Raw genomic sequence first — 18857 nt, forward strand, 5'->3', positions numbered from 1 at the left:
AGTGATGGCCGAAGGGCCCGAGCTCTGGCCTCTGCCTCATGTGTGGAGGAACAGGTTGGCCACGGGGCCCTGGCAAGTGACAGTGTCTCAAGGGGCCTCTGGAATGCTTGTTACCTTATTTACTAACTAGTTTACTCCCTACTTTCTCTCAGAGTTGCTTTCTAAGATTTGGGAGGTAGAGGATGGAGAGGAAGAGCAGGGTCAAGGGCAGAGTCTGAAGACCAAGATGTTGATGATGTCCAGCCTTCACTGGGGGCAAAAGGACCCTGTGGCCAAGGCCCAGGCTGGGTGGTGGTAGGTGGGACTCATATGTTGTTGGAAACCACTGGCTGCCGAAGTGGTCAAGGGTGGGCTGAGAAACTAAGATCAAGTCCCCAAGAGTGACATGCGGTGTTATGGTCAGGGTCACTGGCAAGAAAGACCAGCATTTCTCCCCACTTATTAAAAGAGAGATTTACTTGTTGACTGTATACATACATGCATGTGTGTGTACATGGTATGATTTATGTGCCCACCTACCTGCCTACTTGTCACCTTTCAATCATCTATCTCTTATCTCTATAAAACATGGTATATATGTATAGTATCTATATGTACCTATAGCGACCTGTCATTTATCTATCATCTATCTATCATGTATATATACATACATACCTACAATATAGATAACCTTTCTTTCTTTGCTCTGCTCAAATGCTCTTCACTAGACCAGTTTAAACTGACTGATGTCCTTAAAATTCCTGTGTTAGGGGGAAAAAACCCATGAATGACATTTCTCCTTTACCTTTGGGAATTGTGACCCTACAGAACCTGCGTCTAGTAGAGGCTGGACAGGCGGCCTCCCTGGGACGCTCAGCTCACCCACCCTGGGATGGGGGCTCCTCGAGGCCACCAGGAACCCTCTCCCCCTGGCAGCCAGGCTCTATTCCCAGTGCTGCCTCAGTTGCCAGCAGGGGCTTTTAATGAATTAAAAATAGAGGGGACTAGGTCTATGAGTGACTTAGAGGAAAAATTTTAATTTTCTTCTCCAAACAGTAACAAGGGAAGGCTGGGGGTTGGATGGAGATGAGGGGAAAATGTGGAAGTAGGTCATTGAAGCAGTAACTCACTAAGTCACATTTTGGCAGCCTGAGGAGGGACACACCGAGGCCTCAGCCCAGGGTTGGGGAACAGAGACGCGTGTGTCCCTGGAAGGAAGGTGAACTCTGGAGACTACTCTGTGAACCGCAGAGGACAGCCCGGGCCCCGCGGAGGAATCCAAGCACAGGGCTCGCCTGCTCCCCGGCAGCTGGGACTACCCGCGGGCGCTCGCAGCCCCCCTCACCTGACGACCGAGTGTGTGCACACGATGAACTCGGGCTTGGAGTTCCACTGGTGGTACGTGATGTAGTAGTGTGTCTGCAGCCAAATCCACTGCTGCCCTTTGGTCAGAAACCGGTAGCAACAGGACTTCCCTTTACCAAACTGCATCACTGTGGGCAGAAAACGGACTGCCTGTAGCAAACGTGGATATGACAAGGATCTCTCCCCCAGAAGGTACTGTTGGAGAAGAGTTTTCAGAAACACCATGCCAAACGGCGTGCTCTTCTCCAGGTGTGCCGTACTTTAAGGGACTATCAAGATCCCGGCAAACGTTATTGAATTCTTAAATAAGGCAAAACCCATCTGCACGCTTCCCCAGATGCTCACAGGCTTAAGAGAGCCTCAGGTAAGGGCAGATTCCCAAACCGGTGTTTCATGACAAAGAGGCCCGGGTTTGCCTGCGGCAGGAGCGGAGCACAGGAGAGACAATCCAGACACTGGGAGAACCCGGCCCGGATAGACCTGACAGCCCACACCCTCCACATGGATTCGGCGGCTGCCAGAGAGCAGGTCATGCTTCATCTACGCAGTCCTAAGCTTGGGACCCACTGCTGTGGGGCTGCGTGGAGCCCCCTAGGGTTAAGTCTGTTGGTGGGCTTTTCCGGGGGGAGGGGGCAGGGCTGGAACAGAATGGGTGCTGTCGGAGGACTAGCCTGCGCGGGGCGGAAGGCTGGGACTGCGGCTCTAGGGAAGGACAGGTTGGGTCACTGCCTCAGTACCTGTGATTTAGTACCTCTTTCTGCAAACGCATAACAGATACCACAACTGGGAAACTAAAGTGACAACGAGAGCCACTGTGTTGGAGACAATGATCTCCGAAGGGGTGGGAAGCCCGGCTGAGCAGGGGCGTGGGCTCCACAGAGGGAGAATGTCTGGCCTGAGCCCTGGGCCAAGTCCTTCCGACTGTGAAGGGAATTCTACCCCCACGGTGGCCTTGCTCCATTAGAAGGGTCAGAAGCAGCCAAGGCTTGAGGTAATCCTGCTTCTCAAAGTTTCATGGGCCCACGAATCACTTGTTGGGGACGGGGGTCTTGTTAAAATGGACGTTCTGATTCCACAGGCCTGGCCTCTCTCCCCATCAGGAGTCCTACCTCCCCTTCCTCTGTCTACCTCTTGTCTTCTTCTGTGGCAGACAGCCTTCTCTGATCCCCTCCCCCAGCTGGGTGAGCCCCCAATATCCTGCACACATCCCCCCAGTGCAGTGACAGCATCCTATAATGTCACTTATTTCTGCTTTTCTGTTAGACCTTGTTCCTGCAGAACAGCAAGGAGATTCTGATCATCTTTATGTCCCGGGCCTAGCTCAGTACCTGGCCCATAGCTTGTGACCAATATATGTCTCTTGACAAAAAGCAGTGATGTTGAATTAGTATTTTGTCTTCGAAATGTATTGCATAACTTAGAAAAAATGACCATCATTGTATATTCTCTTCTGTCAGATTAAAATAGCTTGCATATCTGAAGGGTATGGGCAGGTGCTGGTTGGGGGGGTGAGGGTAGATGGGAGGAGGCGGGGCAAAGTCAATTCCAGGTAGAAACACAAGCCGGGGCAAACCACAGAAGGACCTTCACCACATTCCTACATCATTTCGGAGAAAACAAAGTTTTCCTTCTCAGAAAGAAACCAAGTAATAAACCGACTTCCAGGGCCCAAGAGTCCTGCTGTCGGGGCTCCGTGGAGGCCTTTGGGCCCTGGGGCTGGACGTGGGGTACTCACAGTGCTGGTGGCACCTGGCCAGGAGCTCCAGATCGTCAATGTGGTAGTAGTCATAGCCCGAGGTCCCCAAAACTTCAAAAGGCAGGTATCCTATGATCGGAGGGGCTCTGCCATGCAAAGGGTACAGCTGGTCAGAGAGCAAGGACCCTGCCTGACTCACAATGGCAGCACCTCCATCCAGAGAGGGGACACTGTACACATTTAATGATCAACACAGAGGCCTCATTTCTCAACAACAAGGGCAGGAAAATAATTTTGCAATGGTTCAAACCAGAGAGGCTGTTTTTTTCCAAAGTGCTCAGACTTTCTGGCATTAAGATAGTCGGTTTCATTGGCATAACCTGGGTTAAATAATAATAAATTTTATCATTGTTGAACAATTTAAAAACAGCTATAGATTGGGTCAGTCCAATCCCAAAGCGTAATAAAAAGTTAAAGGGTAGGGAGGGGAGATTTCTCACCCTTAGAAAGAAAACTGAATTAAAGGGACAAAAGGGTGTTGAGAGAAATAAGATGTCAAGTTTCTCTCCCATCTGCTCCTGCCTTCCTGGGAACTGGAGAGGGTCCCAAGGGGTGGGTGAGGGATCCCAAGGATGTCCCCGGGCTGTGGCACCTGGCTCTCCCAAGACGCTCTGACCCAAACACAGAACACATCCACAGACGACTTGCATTGGAGGGAAGCCGCCTCACTCTTGGCCGGGAATAATTTTTCCTGCTGCCAGAAAGCCCTTCTCCCTGAAGGGACCAGGCCCGACTTTTCTCTCCCAAGGAGAGCCTGGCTCATGCAGACAAACACTTGAAAAGGACCCAACCCAAATATGTTTTTCTTTTCACAAACCTGTGATCCAGAAATAAAAATTTCCATTCCAAGCTATGCCTTGAAGTGAATTCCTCTAAGGGTTCGTCAACTATGCACATTTCCTGTATTAGAAGGGAAAAAAAAATGTTGCTCAGGGTGCCAGAAGCTCACCCTAGGTTTGTTCAAAAAGGCATGGTGGAAGGGTAACAGAAGTTAAAATCATTGAGAGCAAGTCTCCAAGCTGTGTTGGACTGAAACTCATCATCTGTAGCTAATTTCAGTATTAGCTGATACTAAATTTATTTCACAAGCTGGGGAAAAACACCTAAGAGCCAAAATGTTACACCACTCCCTTCCCATTATCTAGAAGTGTGGTAAACATGTGGAAAATGGCTCTTCATCTGAATTTGAATGACTAATTTAACTCAACGTTCATGCCACGGATGTTAAAGCAATCACAGGCCAGAGGATACAGACAAACCTTTCCTTCTGACACTGGGTTCCCACCTTGGCCTGCCCTGAGTGGTATTAATGCTGGCGGAAAAGGTAGGAGGGTCGACAGGGTTGCAAATGAACCTCTCTGCCAGCCGGGCTGAGCAGCAGCTGACTCTGCCTTCCAGCAAAACAGCTTGTAGGAAACCAGAGTGAAGGCAAGGGGCAGGTGGGCCTGTCACGGGCATAGAAGCCAGATATTTCAACTTTTCAAAGTCAGTGAGAGCATCATTGCAGTCTTATTCTTTCCCATAAAGATGGTTCATTAGCTATAACTAAATGTGACTCAGTTGTACCAGTTCTACATGAAAAATTCTCTCCCCGATACTTGCCTTTAAGAATTGGGGCGTTGCCAGGCGAACGGTGGCGATGAAGCAGACCTCCTTTCCCAGCGGCACCCGGCAGGGCCTTGAAAGGGTGCTATCGAAGCCATTACAAGAGGGGCTAGGCACTGGGGTGGGAGAGAACAGACAGACAGTTTAGGCCTATGTGGCACGGTGGCTGACCCCTACCCGGCATCATTGTCAGCCGCACCGCACTCAGGGCTTCCCGAACATTCACTCACTTCCTGGGCCTCAGGATCCGGGGTGATCCCCAGAGGCACACAGTGGTCACCACAAAGTTGCTGGTTCTGTAGCTCCGCATAGGGGGCAGACCTGTACACAAGCACCTTTTTCTTCTCACTGGGAAGTCTGGGAAGGCATGACTATCCTCAGTCCACAGAGGAGGCCGCAGAGGCCTGGAAAGCCCACATGTATTAACCAAGGCTGCTCAGAGCCATAATAATGGAGTGACGACTCTAGCCAGGGCTTCCAACTCCAAGCCTGGAGTTGTCCCAGAGCAGAGAGGGGATGGGGCTGAGAACAGGCCCCCGTAGGCCCTCTGAGGAGGTACCAGGTGGTACCAGCCGCCATCTTCCCCAGGAGCTACAGATCTGGCTTCACCGTGACTGTGGTGAACTGCTTTACCTTCTGGGCCAGAGAACAATTCTGCTATGTTAGGTGGAGTATGCTGGGTGGGGAAAAGAACCCTGTTAAATATGAGAAAAGTTGGTGGGCCATGTATATTGAATTCTCGAACTTGGCTACACACTAGATTCCCTGGGGCCTTCCCTGGCCTCCCAGCTGCCCAGACCCCACTCCCAGCTCCACTAATTCAGGAACTCTGGGTGGGAAGCACAGGCACTGGCAATTTTGAAAGCCCCTCCCACAACATTTAGTACCACGCGGCCAGGATTGAGGATCATTACGCTAGATAATCTATACTACCTCTTTCTTTTTCAAATGTAGTTGATTATATCCTGAACCAGATCCTGAATTCTGAGTACATTTCTGAACTGGTAGATTTAAACATAGCTGTGTTTTCCAATTTGAGAACATATAAAGCAACAGAAAATGAAATGCATTCTAAAATGAAATCTGCAAGACTTTCTTTGGATTTTAGCTTTCCAATAATTTTTGTTTTATATGTTCGTAGGTTTCTAAGTGATTCTATAATGTGGTCTTCTAGCCACTAACATGAATAAATTCATTTTACCAAACATATTCTCTGAATGCATTCACATACATATTAATATGAATGTTTCCAAACATGAATATAAAGGGGCAAAGTAGGAAATGGTGGTCCCTAGAGAGATTACATCTGTCATTAGTCGGCTTAGACTTAATGTGTGGGGTGAGCCAAGGCACTCACCCAGGGAAGAGAAAGCAATCCCACAGGGAAAGGGTCTGCAGATGTGAACATCTGCATAATAAAAAAAGACATTACCACATTTCCCAGATGTGAAATATCCTCTCTGTTTGAAGTGGAGAGACATCACCTGCCAGATAAAGATCTAATAAAATTCTCCCTACTCTTTCAGAAATTCTAGGCCTTCTAAGCAAACTTCCGAGGACTTCTGGGGAATTTTAAAAGACAGTCTCTCTCATTTGTCTCTAAACCATGTGTCTTGCTGGAATGATCCATGGGCTCAGTCAGTAAGTGCCATCCTTGGTGATTTACCATGAGGAAGGCAGGGGGATGGACAGAGCGTGGGGTAGGGAAACCCCATCCCCTAACAATTTCTTCAAGCGTCAGAGACCATGGAAATTAAGTGAATGTTCTGCAGAGCTTACTGCTGGCCTGGCTGTCTCTCAGTGCCGTTTTATCAGTCCTTTTAGAACTGCTAAGGTTTTAAAGATGAAAATGCTCCCCGCAGGGGAAATTTCATTATTGCTTACAGCCCGTGCCAAAGAAGCTAGCTACTTTACAGAGGGCCCCAGAACCAAGCAAACTCCTCTTCTAAATGAGCTTTCTCCCCAAAAACCTGAAGCAGCTGAGGGCTTGATCAAAGGTGATGGTAAGTCAAGGATGAAAGTTTTAACAGAGGCCAAGGGGAAAACCTTGGGGGAAGTCAAGGGGAAGAGGGTACTTGAAACAGCTTGCTGACTGCGTTTCAAATGACTTCTCTTCACAGCAGGAGCCTCCTAGCTGATTCTGGAGTCAACACAGGAGCAAACTGCTCCCTGGGACTTCATGGGAATATTTAACACTTAGAATAACTTCTCTGGCACTTCTTATCCTAAGGTAGTTAAAAAACATTAATTAAGGATTTAATTAGTTGTTTCAATTTAAGTAATAGAAAAAACATATCTAATTACAGCTGGCTTCCCGAGCCTCTTGGAAGGATTACCCGTTCGGTGCCGGCGCAGCCCGATCTACCAGCCTTCTCCTTTCTTCTGCCACTCCAAGACACTCACACACACACAGCACTCATGCCACAGATAAAAGCAATGGTGGCTTGCTACATTTTTTGTCCTGAGGGTCATCTTACTTGAGATTGACCTTCCTCTTGCCCAGAGCTAAAGAGATAGGTTTCCCCTATGGCAGGAACTGGGTCTAGTTCTCTGCCTTCCGCTCTGAGCTTGCGTCCTGAGGCAGCAGGTGCTCCACATGTGTTTGTTGAACGTGTCTCTGATGAGATGACCTTCCATTGCACATCCAAACCACAGCTTAAGTCCCGGCTACGGGAAGGCACCTTCCAATCCCAGCCAGCGACTGATGCACAGACCTTGAGACCCCCACCCCCCACCCGTGGCGCCCCTTGCGCAGCTCAGCTTGGGGCTGCTGGTGGCTGGCTCACAGTGAGAGGGTGCCATAGAGCATGGTCCTGGGTCCCACTGGCCCTGGGGCTAGCTCACCACCCTAGTAGTGCATTTATACTGGTCAGAAGGCCCTGGGCAAAGTCTGCTGCAAATCAGCGACAGCAGGCACCACTCTGAAAACAGCACCAGTGGACCTCACGCTTGGAAAGACACAAGAGGGTGTTCTGCTTCTGGTCTTCCTACTACTAAATGGATCCATGGTGGGGATCAAGCCCCTCTTTGCTCCTGAACCTTTCATCATAGCCTCTAATTTTAGAGACCCTGGAAGAATTTTGCCTTGAGCTGGCATGCCAGGGATTCTGAACACAAGAGAGCCCCGAGGTTCTTGGAGAGAATAGGAGTAATTAAAGTCCATCTCGCTTGGCACCTGGGGTTGGATTCCAAGTTTGTCTGAGGACAAAGGTGACCTCCCAAATCAGTCATAAGAACATAAGGATGACGGTGGGGGCAGGAAGCTCTCGGGTGGTATGAGACATGTTTGCAAAGGGTAGGAAAGAACGGGGAAGAAGTGAGGTAGGTATAGCAAACATAGCTCACAGCAAAGGAGCAGAAACAAATGGAAAAAGCGGGACCAACTGTTCCTCAGTACTGGTCCAGTCATCAGGCCTCAACAATTAAGTATTCTGATCAGAGATGGCCTGCTCGTGATAAATTAGTCGCAACAGCTGTAGGAAAACACACTAATCGTCCACACGGAGAGTGACGAATCACTTTCTCAGCACTTCTCAGAACAAATGAAAATTCAAAGCCGAAAGGTGTCCAGGAGGACATGAAACCATCAGGAGGCCCGCTAAAGGAAGAAAAACGTTCTTAAATCTCATTTATGATAACTGTCCAAAATGTCTGGGCGAGAGTGTTGGAATGTTAAGGAAATAATAATTACCTGCACATTCACGAGAAATCCTCTCCCAGTCATGTAGCACTATTTTCAGGCTTTTCTCTTTTCTCTGCACAGCACAGAGTGCTTCGCCTGATGGGTTCTCAACAGCCAGGTCACAGGGTTCTCGGGACAGCCACAGCAAAATAATCCTGCCTGGGTTTGGGCGCTGGGGCACTGCCTAACTTGTACCAACCCGTGCGTGCGTGGTTCATGCTTTCTTTCTGCCAGTGCAGTTTGGCTTGGAGATAAGCTGAGAGCCACACGAGAGAGCTAGGGATTTGCAATTTGCTGGATTGAAAAAATGACTCCGATGGGAAAATATATGTCTCACTTAACTATCTCTCCTTTCCCTCGGCGTTTATTAATTACAATGAGTATTTTTCGGGGCCTGGAGGTTGTCATGGCATTGACAAGATATCCACCAGATGGTTGGTGTGGACGGAGCCAGATGAGTCGTAGGCTCATGGAAGTGAACTTCCTACAGGCTGTCGCCCCCTGTCCTCCAAGTGGACGTCTGGTGCACATTTTTATCCCAATGATCACACAACGTCTATAGGACTGTGCCTGTTCGCAGACTGAAGCGAGTGGGAGCACGTGTCTGATAAATGACCATTCCTCACTGCCCCATTTCAATGTGGGCTCTAGATGCTCAGGCAGGACAATGTCCTTGGGTAACAATTTGTTCTTGATTGCGATCTTAATTCCTCTGCTATCTTATCTGGCAGCAATGGCCACTGCTAGAGGATGTGGCACTTCCTCACTGGGGTGGAGGGGACACTCTGCTTCATGCTCTTGGGAGCTGGTGACCGAAGAGACATTCCTTCCTGTGCTCAGCTCACATCTCCATTCTCAGTGAGTCTGGTGGGTGTGGCTTTGTTCCCCTAACTGAGAAATCTCAATTCAACTCAGGGAAACAAGAAACAAAATCCCCAAAGCCCTAAAATGAGGCAACCTACAGAAATCCCACGGAACATACGGAATCGAGTGTTGTAAGCTAAAACGCCTCCCTTTCTGCCAGTATTTCAAATCTGGTTGTGTGGTTAGAGGCAAATAGGTAAAATGAGGGCAGGGAAACTTTTATACTCTGGTGTGTGGTTTCTGGAAAGCCCAGAGTGGAATGTTTGCTGAGGGTGACCTATTTGGAACTACACCAGCAACTTTTGAAATACTGCTTTCTGGATTTCAGTCGATGCACATTTAAATCCAAGTCTGGGGGAGGAGCAAGGGCTTAAATAGAGGATTGCCTTCTTCCTGGCACGAACTTCTCTTTCAGGAACTGGAACCTGTTTATTAGGACCTCTTAAAGCAAAGACTGTTCATTATGCCTTGGAAAATCATCTGGCCGGTTCCTTTCCCATAGAAGTGGGGGGTGGGACTGTGGGACCTGAGTGGGGGTTGGGAGAGGACCCAGGTGCTCCTCTGTAGAACTGGAGAAGGAAAAAGATGGAACAGTGTATTTGTTCATGATATTAAAAAAAAAAAAATCTGTTCTGGGACAAACATAGTTCCGAATAATCTAATTTCATTTCAGCCCCATTCTGGAAATGATGTGAAGAGCAGAGGTAGGCCAGAGGCTGCTCCCACCAGTGGTCCTCCTTGAATCTCCAGGCCACATGGCCGAGAGCACACAACAGGCTTTTTTTTTATGGGAAGAGGAGGAGACCTGTGCTTCTGTATTGCAGCTCGGATTCCTTCCAGAAGCTTTTCACAGACTTGGTTAGAAACTATCCTAAACATGGGGAGTTAGGAGAAGGGAGTTGGGGGAAATTGGAAGGGGAGGTGAACAATGAGAGACTATGGACTCTGAAAAACAATCTGAAGGGTTTGAAGAGGTGGGGGGTGGGGAGGTTGAGGGAACCAGGTGGTGGGTATTAGAGAGGGCACAGATTGCATGGAGCACTGGGTGTGGTACAAAAACAATGAATACTGTTATGTTGAAAATAAATTAAAAAAATGATTAAAAAAAAAGAAGAAGAATAGATATTAACTCTTCTTTAAATGTTTGGTAGATGAGCACGGGCTGTTATATGCAACTAATGAATCACTAAACACTACATTAAAAATTAATGTTGTATTATATGTTGTCTAATTGAGTGTAATAAAAAATAAATAAATGTTTGGTACAATTAAAAAAAAAGAAAGAAACTGTCCTAAAGTGAAACAGTTCTAGGAAAGCTCTTTTCTTGTCCCATTTCCCAACACATACTTCTTCACATTTATTAAACAATCTAGGTTAAAGATGTGCAATCCTGTCTTATATCCCCTCCCCTGCCTTCAACATCTGTAGCAGATGATGAAGTCCTAAGGAGTGACCAAGATGTGCAAACGTGAAGCAAGGGAAAATTCCATTTTGTTGATGCATTTGGGCAATGGTGGCTGTGTCTGCCCAGCCATGGGGAACAGAGAGGGTTCAGAGGTACAGGGGTAAGCTGGCATAATCGGCCGGTGAATCTAGAAATGTCCAACCAGAGATTAATTGCCTTAACAAGGGCAAAGGTGCTTCTATGTCTCTCCATGCCCCAAATTCCTAAACCGGTCTACTCCCACCGGTGGCAGGGCAGACAAATGCTGAGCAGTTATGTGGGGTGGCCGGCAAGCAGGTGGCATCTTCATCTACATGATTTAAGGGTCGCCAAAAGCTCCCTCTGGATCCGTGTCCCCCATCTTCCCTGTACTGGAGCTGACACGGTTCCCTTTCTGTCCTTTGGTGTAAGGCCCAAGGGTTCGTATGGACTGTTTTCGAGTTGCAGTTTGTGCCTAGGTCAGCCTTAAGGCAAACTGGGTGATCAAGTGAACAAGAGGCAGGGAAGAGTCCTGGCGGGGCACTTGAGTCAGGGGTCCAGTTACAGACCTCGGGGAGCGCCCAGGGAGCCCAGGTGGTTAAGGAACTTGATGTGGGTGGCAGACCCAGAATGGGGAGCAAATGGAGGCCAAAGATGACCACACACTGGCCAGATCCTGTTGCCTAGGCCTCCCAGTGCAGACAATTCACAAGTCACTGGAACTGACATAAGGGCCAGTTTTCCCAGCACCTACCGAAATGGATTTAATCTTCACTTTGGAGTCAAGGTCAAAGCGTAGTGGGAGCTCTGTCTCTGGATGGGCTCTCGGGTCTGTCAAGGAGAGCTGTATTTTCAGTTCTCAGAGAAAAGTCTGATTTCTCTAGGAGTCAAAAGTCGGGTCTGAATCTTGCTGGGGTCCCCAGTCACCTGTGTGTGGGGGGCCAAGATCGCTGAGCCTCAGTTTAGGTCAATGTACTTGTCAAGTTTCATTGATGTACCAGGTATGGACTGCGTAGACTCACAGAGGAGTAAAGGTGACTGTTCTTCCCATAAACAAATCTTTATTTATAAAGATGAGAACTTTGCATCTTCCTGACAGGCATCAAAGAAGAATGGACCAGGCCATGTTCCATAAACTAAAGAGCCCTACAGAAATGAGAGGACTTTTCCAGATAATGGGCCAGAGTAGAGTTTTCTACACAGTTCTCTGCAGTGTGAGCAGGGATTCTGCTCACACCGCAAACTAACTTTTATTTATTTAAAATAAAACCAATGCTCATAGTCAGTTCTCTTCTTTATTTTACACCTTGTTTTTAAATGTATGCCATGCCTGGGAACTCAGGACAATGGCGGGGGTGGCTTGTGTACAAACCACATTCTCCAGTTTCTGTATTTGATACTTTGACATTTGGGGCCTTCCCAACCTTGAAGGAACTGCTCTCTTCTGGGTTGGCCAAGTCCTAGAAGTAGTGAATGATTCACCCTTCCATGCACCTTTCGTGGGCAAACCAACCCCCAACCCTCACCTTTGTGGGTCTCTCCCACTCTGGGCTACTATCCACTGGCTCTCATCATCCAGGCTTCCGACAACTAGGGACAGCCCCTTACCCAAGATTCCAGGTAGACAAACTGACACCTGTTTACACCTCCTTGCTTCTTCATTTCCACAGAAACCATACAACTAACTAGCTCTTGCCCACATCTTCTCCTCTTCGCCCTGCCCCCTGACCTCCCCTGGTGCTTCCCTGTGTGGCTCCATGGTGTGCTGTGCCAGTTTGGAGGGGTCTGTGAGTATAAACCTCTTCTCCCTGACAGTCATGTCCATGTCTGTGTGTCTCACCATATTTGATTTAAAACAAATCTTGGGTCCCCTGAAAGCAGCTTGGTACATGGGTGCAGGACACCTGGTGAGCACAGGTATAGACATCCTGAACCAACTGTATGCCAGGTAACAGGGACAGGTCTGTGTAATGCAGCACAACACAGATTTGTGGGAGGCAGCAAAGTACTGGGGTGAAGGGTAGGACTTCAGGGTTAGAACGGGTATGAGCGTAGGCCCCCCACTTCCCATGGGTGCACCTCAGACTCTCATATGTATCACTTTCCTCCCTTGATTAGTGGGGACGATGCCAACAGAACCACTTATAAGGTTGGTGAGAGGATTCAATGAAATTATCAATGCAAAGACCCAGGACCTAGGACTTAGGAAGCACTCCTAAGGTAAGCTACTTTTATTACCCCATTGTTCAAGGCTTATTGAGAAGTAAACCTACAAAATCAAATTTGAAGTATTCCTTAGAGTACGTTAAACCATATTTCATAGGTCAAAAAGGATTGGATGTCGGTGATTTCATGAGGTTCCATCCTAGCCATTCATTTGTCTCTGACATTGGTTGCTGTCTATTTTCATCTAAGTGAGAATTATATTTCAGTTTTTCCACAATTACTTTTGGGGACTCTGGCCTCAAGAAAGCCCCCTAACTTTGGTTGGTTCCACAGGCTCTGGAAAGACACTCTGGCACTCTTGGTTTTAAATTTTCCACTTTCAGTGCTGTGTGTTTATAGCAGTCACAGTTAAAAAAAAAAAAAAATCACACATAATTTCCACACATTCTTTCAGGGAAACAAACATTGTCTCAACTTGAAGTGAAAATAAAGCTTTGCTAGTTAAAAAAAACAAAAAACGAAAACAAAAAACAAACAGCAGCCCAGGTATTCACAATGAAGCCTCCCTCTTTCCTGAAACCCTCTAAAAGGTGCTAAGTGACAGGAAGCTTCAAAGTGATATTCAGCAGCAGCTTAAGAGAGAGTTGCAGAAATGGAAATTAACAAAGGATTTGACTGTGGCCCACCAGCCAATCACGTGTCGGTTCCTTAATTAAGTGGTGCACTGTTGTCATGGGGACACGTGGGCGCCTTGTCCCATAATTCCCACAGTCTTGGCACTCCGGGGGCCAGGGTGCCTTTCCCTTCCTTGCTCACAGCCTCATGGGATGCTCTGCTATTCCAGCAGCTGGCATAATGGCCACAACACACATTTTAAGCGAATTCCAAAGCACTGTTTATATTAATTCAAGGATAAAGCTGTCTGGAAGGAGCACCATCAGCGTGAGGAGTACCCTTAAAATTCCTACAGAATGGCATTTAATATTATGATAGGGCGGTGTCTCTCAAAGTCCATGACCCCTTTCACCAAAACCCCAAGGTTGTTCTCCAATTTCACAATCTCAGCCCCGCCTTCTGATCTCCTAACCCAGAATCTGCATTTTAACAAGCTGCCTCACCCACTGAACCCTGCACCAGGATTGGCATGACATTGGGTGCTTGACAAGGCACCTCTTGGGTCAGTTTCTTTAGCTAGCTACCATTTACTTAAGTGTGTGGTTCATTAAACATTCATCTCATGAGGTTTAGGAAAGCCTTTCAGATGAGTCAGGTTAGGCATGGTCAGGCTTTGGCTCTCTCCATTTAGCCCAGACTTAGGGCCCCACTTGGGAAAGCTGACCTGCCTTCACTTCCAGCCACTCAGGAACAACTGAGCCCTGTTTGGGTAGGTTCCCAGAGGGCCCCCAGTTGGCTGAGGAGCCCATCATCCAGGCATAAGCCCTGAACATTAGGCTTGAAAATCATGTTGGCAAGACCAACACGCTTAGCATCTAGTTGGAGACTTTGAGACAAAGCATGTATATTTATGCAAGCAACATACAGCAGAGGATCATCTAAGGGTGAAGGGAAGATCCAGGTAGCCTCAGCATTAGGACTCGGGACCATCACGTTGGCTGGTTCTATTGGAAACTATGCGACTAATGTGGTGTGGGAATGGACCCCACTGTGGGTCTGGAGTTATATAACAGTGACAGGGACATCCCGGGCTGCCATCAACTCCCTGGGCCTCTTCTTTCCCTGTTTGTTCTCCTTTGGTATATTTCTCCTTTCCTCTTCTCTCTTTCTGCCATCCCTGTCAACACGTCCTCCTGTTTTTTCCCATCTCTGCAGTCCTATGAAATGTTAGATCATTCAAAGTGATTTATTTCATGTTGAGGTTGGAGGCCTGGAGCAAACCAAACTCTGACCTTTCTATGCTGGGCTTCACTGTAGGGCGGGGCGGGGGCTGGCACTGCTGAATTTCTGGCATTGGGCCCGCAACCCCATTTTCCTCAGGTCAAAAGTGAAATAGAGGGTGTAAGTCGAGTTTAGAGTTGCAGCCAGAGTTCAGACCATTAGTTATCTGGGTAGTTTCAGAGAGTAAGATTTTACTGCTTGGCTAATCGGCTTGATAATTCATCAGGTGTGGATTGCTGGCCCATCATAAAATGGCCACTTCCTGGGCATTAGGGTCAGAGGGAGCAGAAACCCTAGGTACCAGACCCACGAAAACATGCCCACAGAGGTAGTGAAAAAAGGAGAATAAAGATGCAGAAACCAAGGTTATGGATCTTCTTGTCACAGTGCAGCCTTGTTTGGCTGTGTGTAGGCTGAGTCTGTTCTTTATTAACTGTAAGTTGTTTCTCATAGTACAGCACTATTCCATCAGCCCAAAAATAAGTAAATGAATAAAGTATATTTCAGTGGGACATCGTGGCCCGGCATCAACACAAGTGTGGGAGTGCGTTCTTTCTCGAATGGGAGATAACATTTACGAGCACAAAATGCATCTTGGGAACATGAAAATCCAAATGCAAATAGGAAAAGCACAGATTCTCACTCCTCCTCCCTCAGTGAGTCTTATGCCCCCCTGTGCACGTTTGCATGATAAAAGACACTGTCGCAATTATATGACAATTAAAGCTTACCATTGTTGTAAGAGCGAAAATTTCCTACGAATTTTATGTATTCATAAGTTGGAAATTCCTTTGGGTTCAAGCTGCCTCTAAGAAGATGGCAATAAAACTCTAAATCGTTGTCAGCTGGGCCGTTAAAGGAAAAAGAGAAAAGGAACGTGAATAAGACATAGATTCTAGACTAAACAAGTTATGTCTTTGTGTAACTCCTGGGCATTAGTCTATACATGGCCAGGACGTTTCTCTCCTGATGAGTGACTCTTGGACCTGATTTTAAAACCTTTGCAGAACAGGGGGTTCCCCCCATAGTTTGTATAGATATTTTGCATTCCATACTCGGGCCCAATTAGTCTTAATTTGCTCACAGATGTCTGTGGTTGGTTATGTCAGCATTGATTAGTTCCGGTTGTTTTCATATGGTGTATTAAAATAAAGCTGCTCATATAGAGCTGCTCTCTTTAATTTAATCTTTTCACGTTGCTTTGAAGTAAAATCAGATGTACAACAGGACACATTATTCACGGAAAAAGAACCAAGGTCTGAACAAGTAATCATGAGGCGCTTGTACTATTTCTATCAATGTCTGTGCTTTGTTCAGGGGCACACGGTTCAGGAGGCACTCAGGCTGGCCTTCCATCCAGGTCGCCAATTTTGAGAAAAACTTAAAATTCCATAAAAACCACAAATGTATATAAAAGACCAGACGACAGCCTCAGGAGAAGAGAATTTGGAGTTTTGACCTAATTATTCAGTTTTCAGTTGGTGACTTGGTTATCATACAAATCTAGCATCACGGTGTCTCTAAAATGAGCAGATTGTGCACTGATTTTTGCATTGTTTGTTACTCAAAGACTCTCATGTTAAAAAAAAAAAAGAACTTCTTGTATTACATGCAAAAAATTCTTATTCTTAAGCGCCATGCTTTCAAATTTTCCACAGAGAAGTTAAATGTCATACATATTCCGAACTCCAGTTTTAGCTTTAAATTTAAAATATACCTCCAAGGATCTTGGAAATATTCTGAGTCGCCAGGAAAATTGTTCTTAAAATTAGTCCTCCCTTCTTAATTCATTCTAACCTCCTTTCAAAAGTAAAATTCTTATCTTATATCTTATAAAACCAGTAAAGTTAAACTTACATTTTAAGTATTCTGGGGAGGGGGAATCTGTCACAAGCATATGGGAAGAAAGCATTTTATACACTTCTGAGTGTTCTTGTTCTGGAAGGAAATTTAACAAATTCTGATCCATGACATCTGACTGAAAAAGAAAATAAAGAACAAAGGTACACACTCAACGAAGATAAAAAACAAAAGCCAAAGCCAAAACTGAACATTGAAGACAATTCAGAACTGGTTTATGAAATGAAAAGTTCAAGATCTGATTTTCTGTGAAGACCTCGAATCTATCAACCTGTCATCCCAATTATAATCCAGAAGGTTTTACTTGCTCCAATGCAAAAGTATTGCCCATGGGCCCACCAAAGAAGTAAGAGTTAAGTCAAAGAAGTGTGCAGGGGGTCCTACTCTTCCCAGAGGACCCCACCTGCTGACACGCCTATGTTCTGGCTGGGGTGGTGGGGACAGCGAGGGACCCCAGGGCGGCCCCACTAGCTCATGTGAAGGGCCCTGAAGAACACATGGGGTTCCTTTCCTGACCACTAGGCCCGCAAATTAACACCTGTTTACTTCTTAAAGGTCTCCTTAATCAAAGGAACCGCGCTTTTTTTCTGAGTGACTGGGCACTGCCATACAAAAATACAACATAGAATCTGGATACAGCACTGTCCAATAGAACTGTCTGTGGTGATGGAAATGGTCTATCATGTGCACTGTCCCTTATGAAAGCCACCACCCACATGACTATGAGCATTGAAATGTGGCCGGCATGATCAAAGCCTGTTCTTTTTTAAATTAAATTTATTTTTAATTTTTTAGAGAGAAAGTGTGTGTGCACGTGCAGTGGGGGTGGGGCAGAGAGAGAGAGAGAGAGAATCCCAAGCAGGCTCCACAGCCAGCATGGAGCCCGATGCGGGACTTAATCTCACAATCCTGAGATCATGACCTGGGCCGAAACCAAGAGTCGGACGCTCCACCCACTGAGCCACTCAGTTGCTCCTGAAGACGGCATTTTTAATTGTATTTCATTTTAATTCTTTTCATTGGAATTAAAAAAGCCACATGTGGCTAATGGCTCCCATATTCACTAGTTCATGTGCAAGCTGACATAGGAGAGAGAGGGAGAAGACAGACATGTCTCTTGCTGCCTCAGTCTCCCTCAAAACTCCTCCTTCCCTGTATTTTTTTTTTAAAGATTTTATTTATTTGACAGAGAGAGAGATCACAAGTAGAGAGAGAGAGAGAGAGAGGAGGAGGCAGGCTCCCTGCCTAGCAGAGAGCCTGATGTGGGACTTGATCCCAGAACCCTGAGATCAGGACCTGAGCTGAAGGCAGAGGCTTAACCCACTGAGCCACCCAGGCAGCCCCTTTCCTGTATTTTTAAACACAATCTTATACACCCTTGAATTTGTATATCCAGGTAACTCTCTGTTGTGTGCCCCCTGGAGACCAGAATTTGACATGCATCCCCAGTGGTATTCTTCATACCTCTGCCTCCCCTGTGCTCAATGTCTCCATGGTATTGCCAATGGGTCACTTGCCCATACCAAACACTCTGGTGGCATCTTCAGCTTCTCCCCCTTCTGCCCTCATCTTCGCATCCAAACAATGTCCAAGGGCTATGACACACTCCTCCCTCATATTCTCTCAGATCCTCTCCCTTCCCTTTATTCCCATGGCTTCGACCTCCAGTCTAGAGCACCGTCATTTCTTATCTGGGGAATGAAATGACCAAACTGGTCTTCCCACAATGACTTTTGTCCCTGTCCAACGTGTTCCCCACCAGCAGCCAGAAGGAGCCCTGTATCAGATGAGGTCACCACCTTGTTTAAAACGATCTACTGGCAGGGGTGCCTGGCTGGCTTGGTCCATAGTGCAAGTGACTCTTGATCTCAGGGTCGTGAGTTTGAGCCCCATGTTGGGTATAGCCGTGACTTCAAAATAAAACAAAACAAAAAACAGTCTGTTGGCTGCCAAACGCTCCCAGGATGATGCCTGAACCTCCCAATTCACTTCTGAGGCTTGTAATACCCACCCCCCAAATTTCCTTTTCTCAAGTTGGCCAGCTTTTTCTTCCTTCTGGGTCTTCCCCAGGCTGCACCCTGAGGCGAGGACATCGTGCACCTCTCCTTGTGTTTGGCTAACTCCTGGGCCTCCTCCGGGTCCCTGCTTTGAAGGTGCTGGCCCTGAGGAAGCACTCACAGATGCTACCCTCACTGCTGGCCTCTGGCCTCTGAAGCCCCTGCTGTACTTGTTCTGTGGCCCTGTAACTGCTGGGGAGGGG

At 47.0% G+C, this 18857-nt stretch overlaps 1 protein-coding gene across 1 annotated transcript in view; it reads right to left on the reverse strand.

The window, feature by feature from the left end:
- The window catches only part of LOC111155908 (neuronal PAS domain protein 2), a 152207-nt gene that overhangs the window by 22731 nt on the left and 110619 nt on the right, over positions 1-18857 (reverse strand). Inside the window, exons 6-11 of the mRNA XM_022516372.1 lie at positions 16595-16715; positions 15469-15582; positions 4703-4821; positions 3918-4000; positions 3080-3186; positions 1325-1472 (exon numbers count right to left, since the gene is read on the reverse strand). Of these exons, the coding sequence (XP_022372080.1) occupies positions 1325-1472; positions 3080-3186; positions 3918-4000; positions 4703-4821; positions 15469-15582; positions 16595-16715 (692 nt within the window). The remainder of the gene's footprint in view (positions 1-1324; positions 1473-3079; positions 3187-3917; positions 4001-4702; positions 4822-15468; positions 15583-16594; positions 16716-18857) is intronic.

This window comes from Enhydra lutris, unplaced genomic scaffold (assembly GCF_002288905.1).
Source record: "Enhydra lutris kenyoni isolate GAN:26980312 unplaced genomic scaffold, ASM228890v2 scaffoldscaffold44, whole genome shotgun sequence".
NCBI classification, from domain to species: Eukaryota; Metazoa; Chordata; class Mammalia; order Carnivora; family Mustelidae; genus Enhydra; species Enhydra lutris.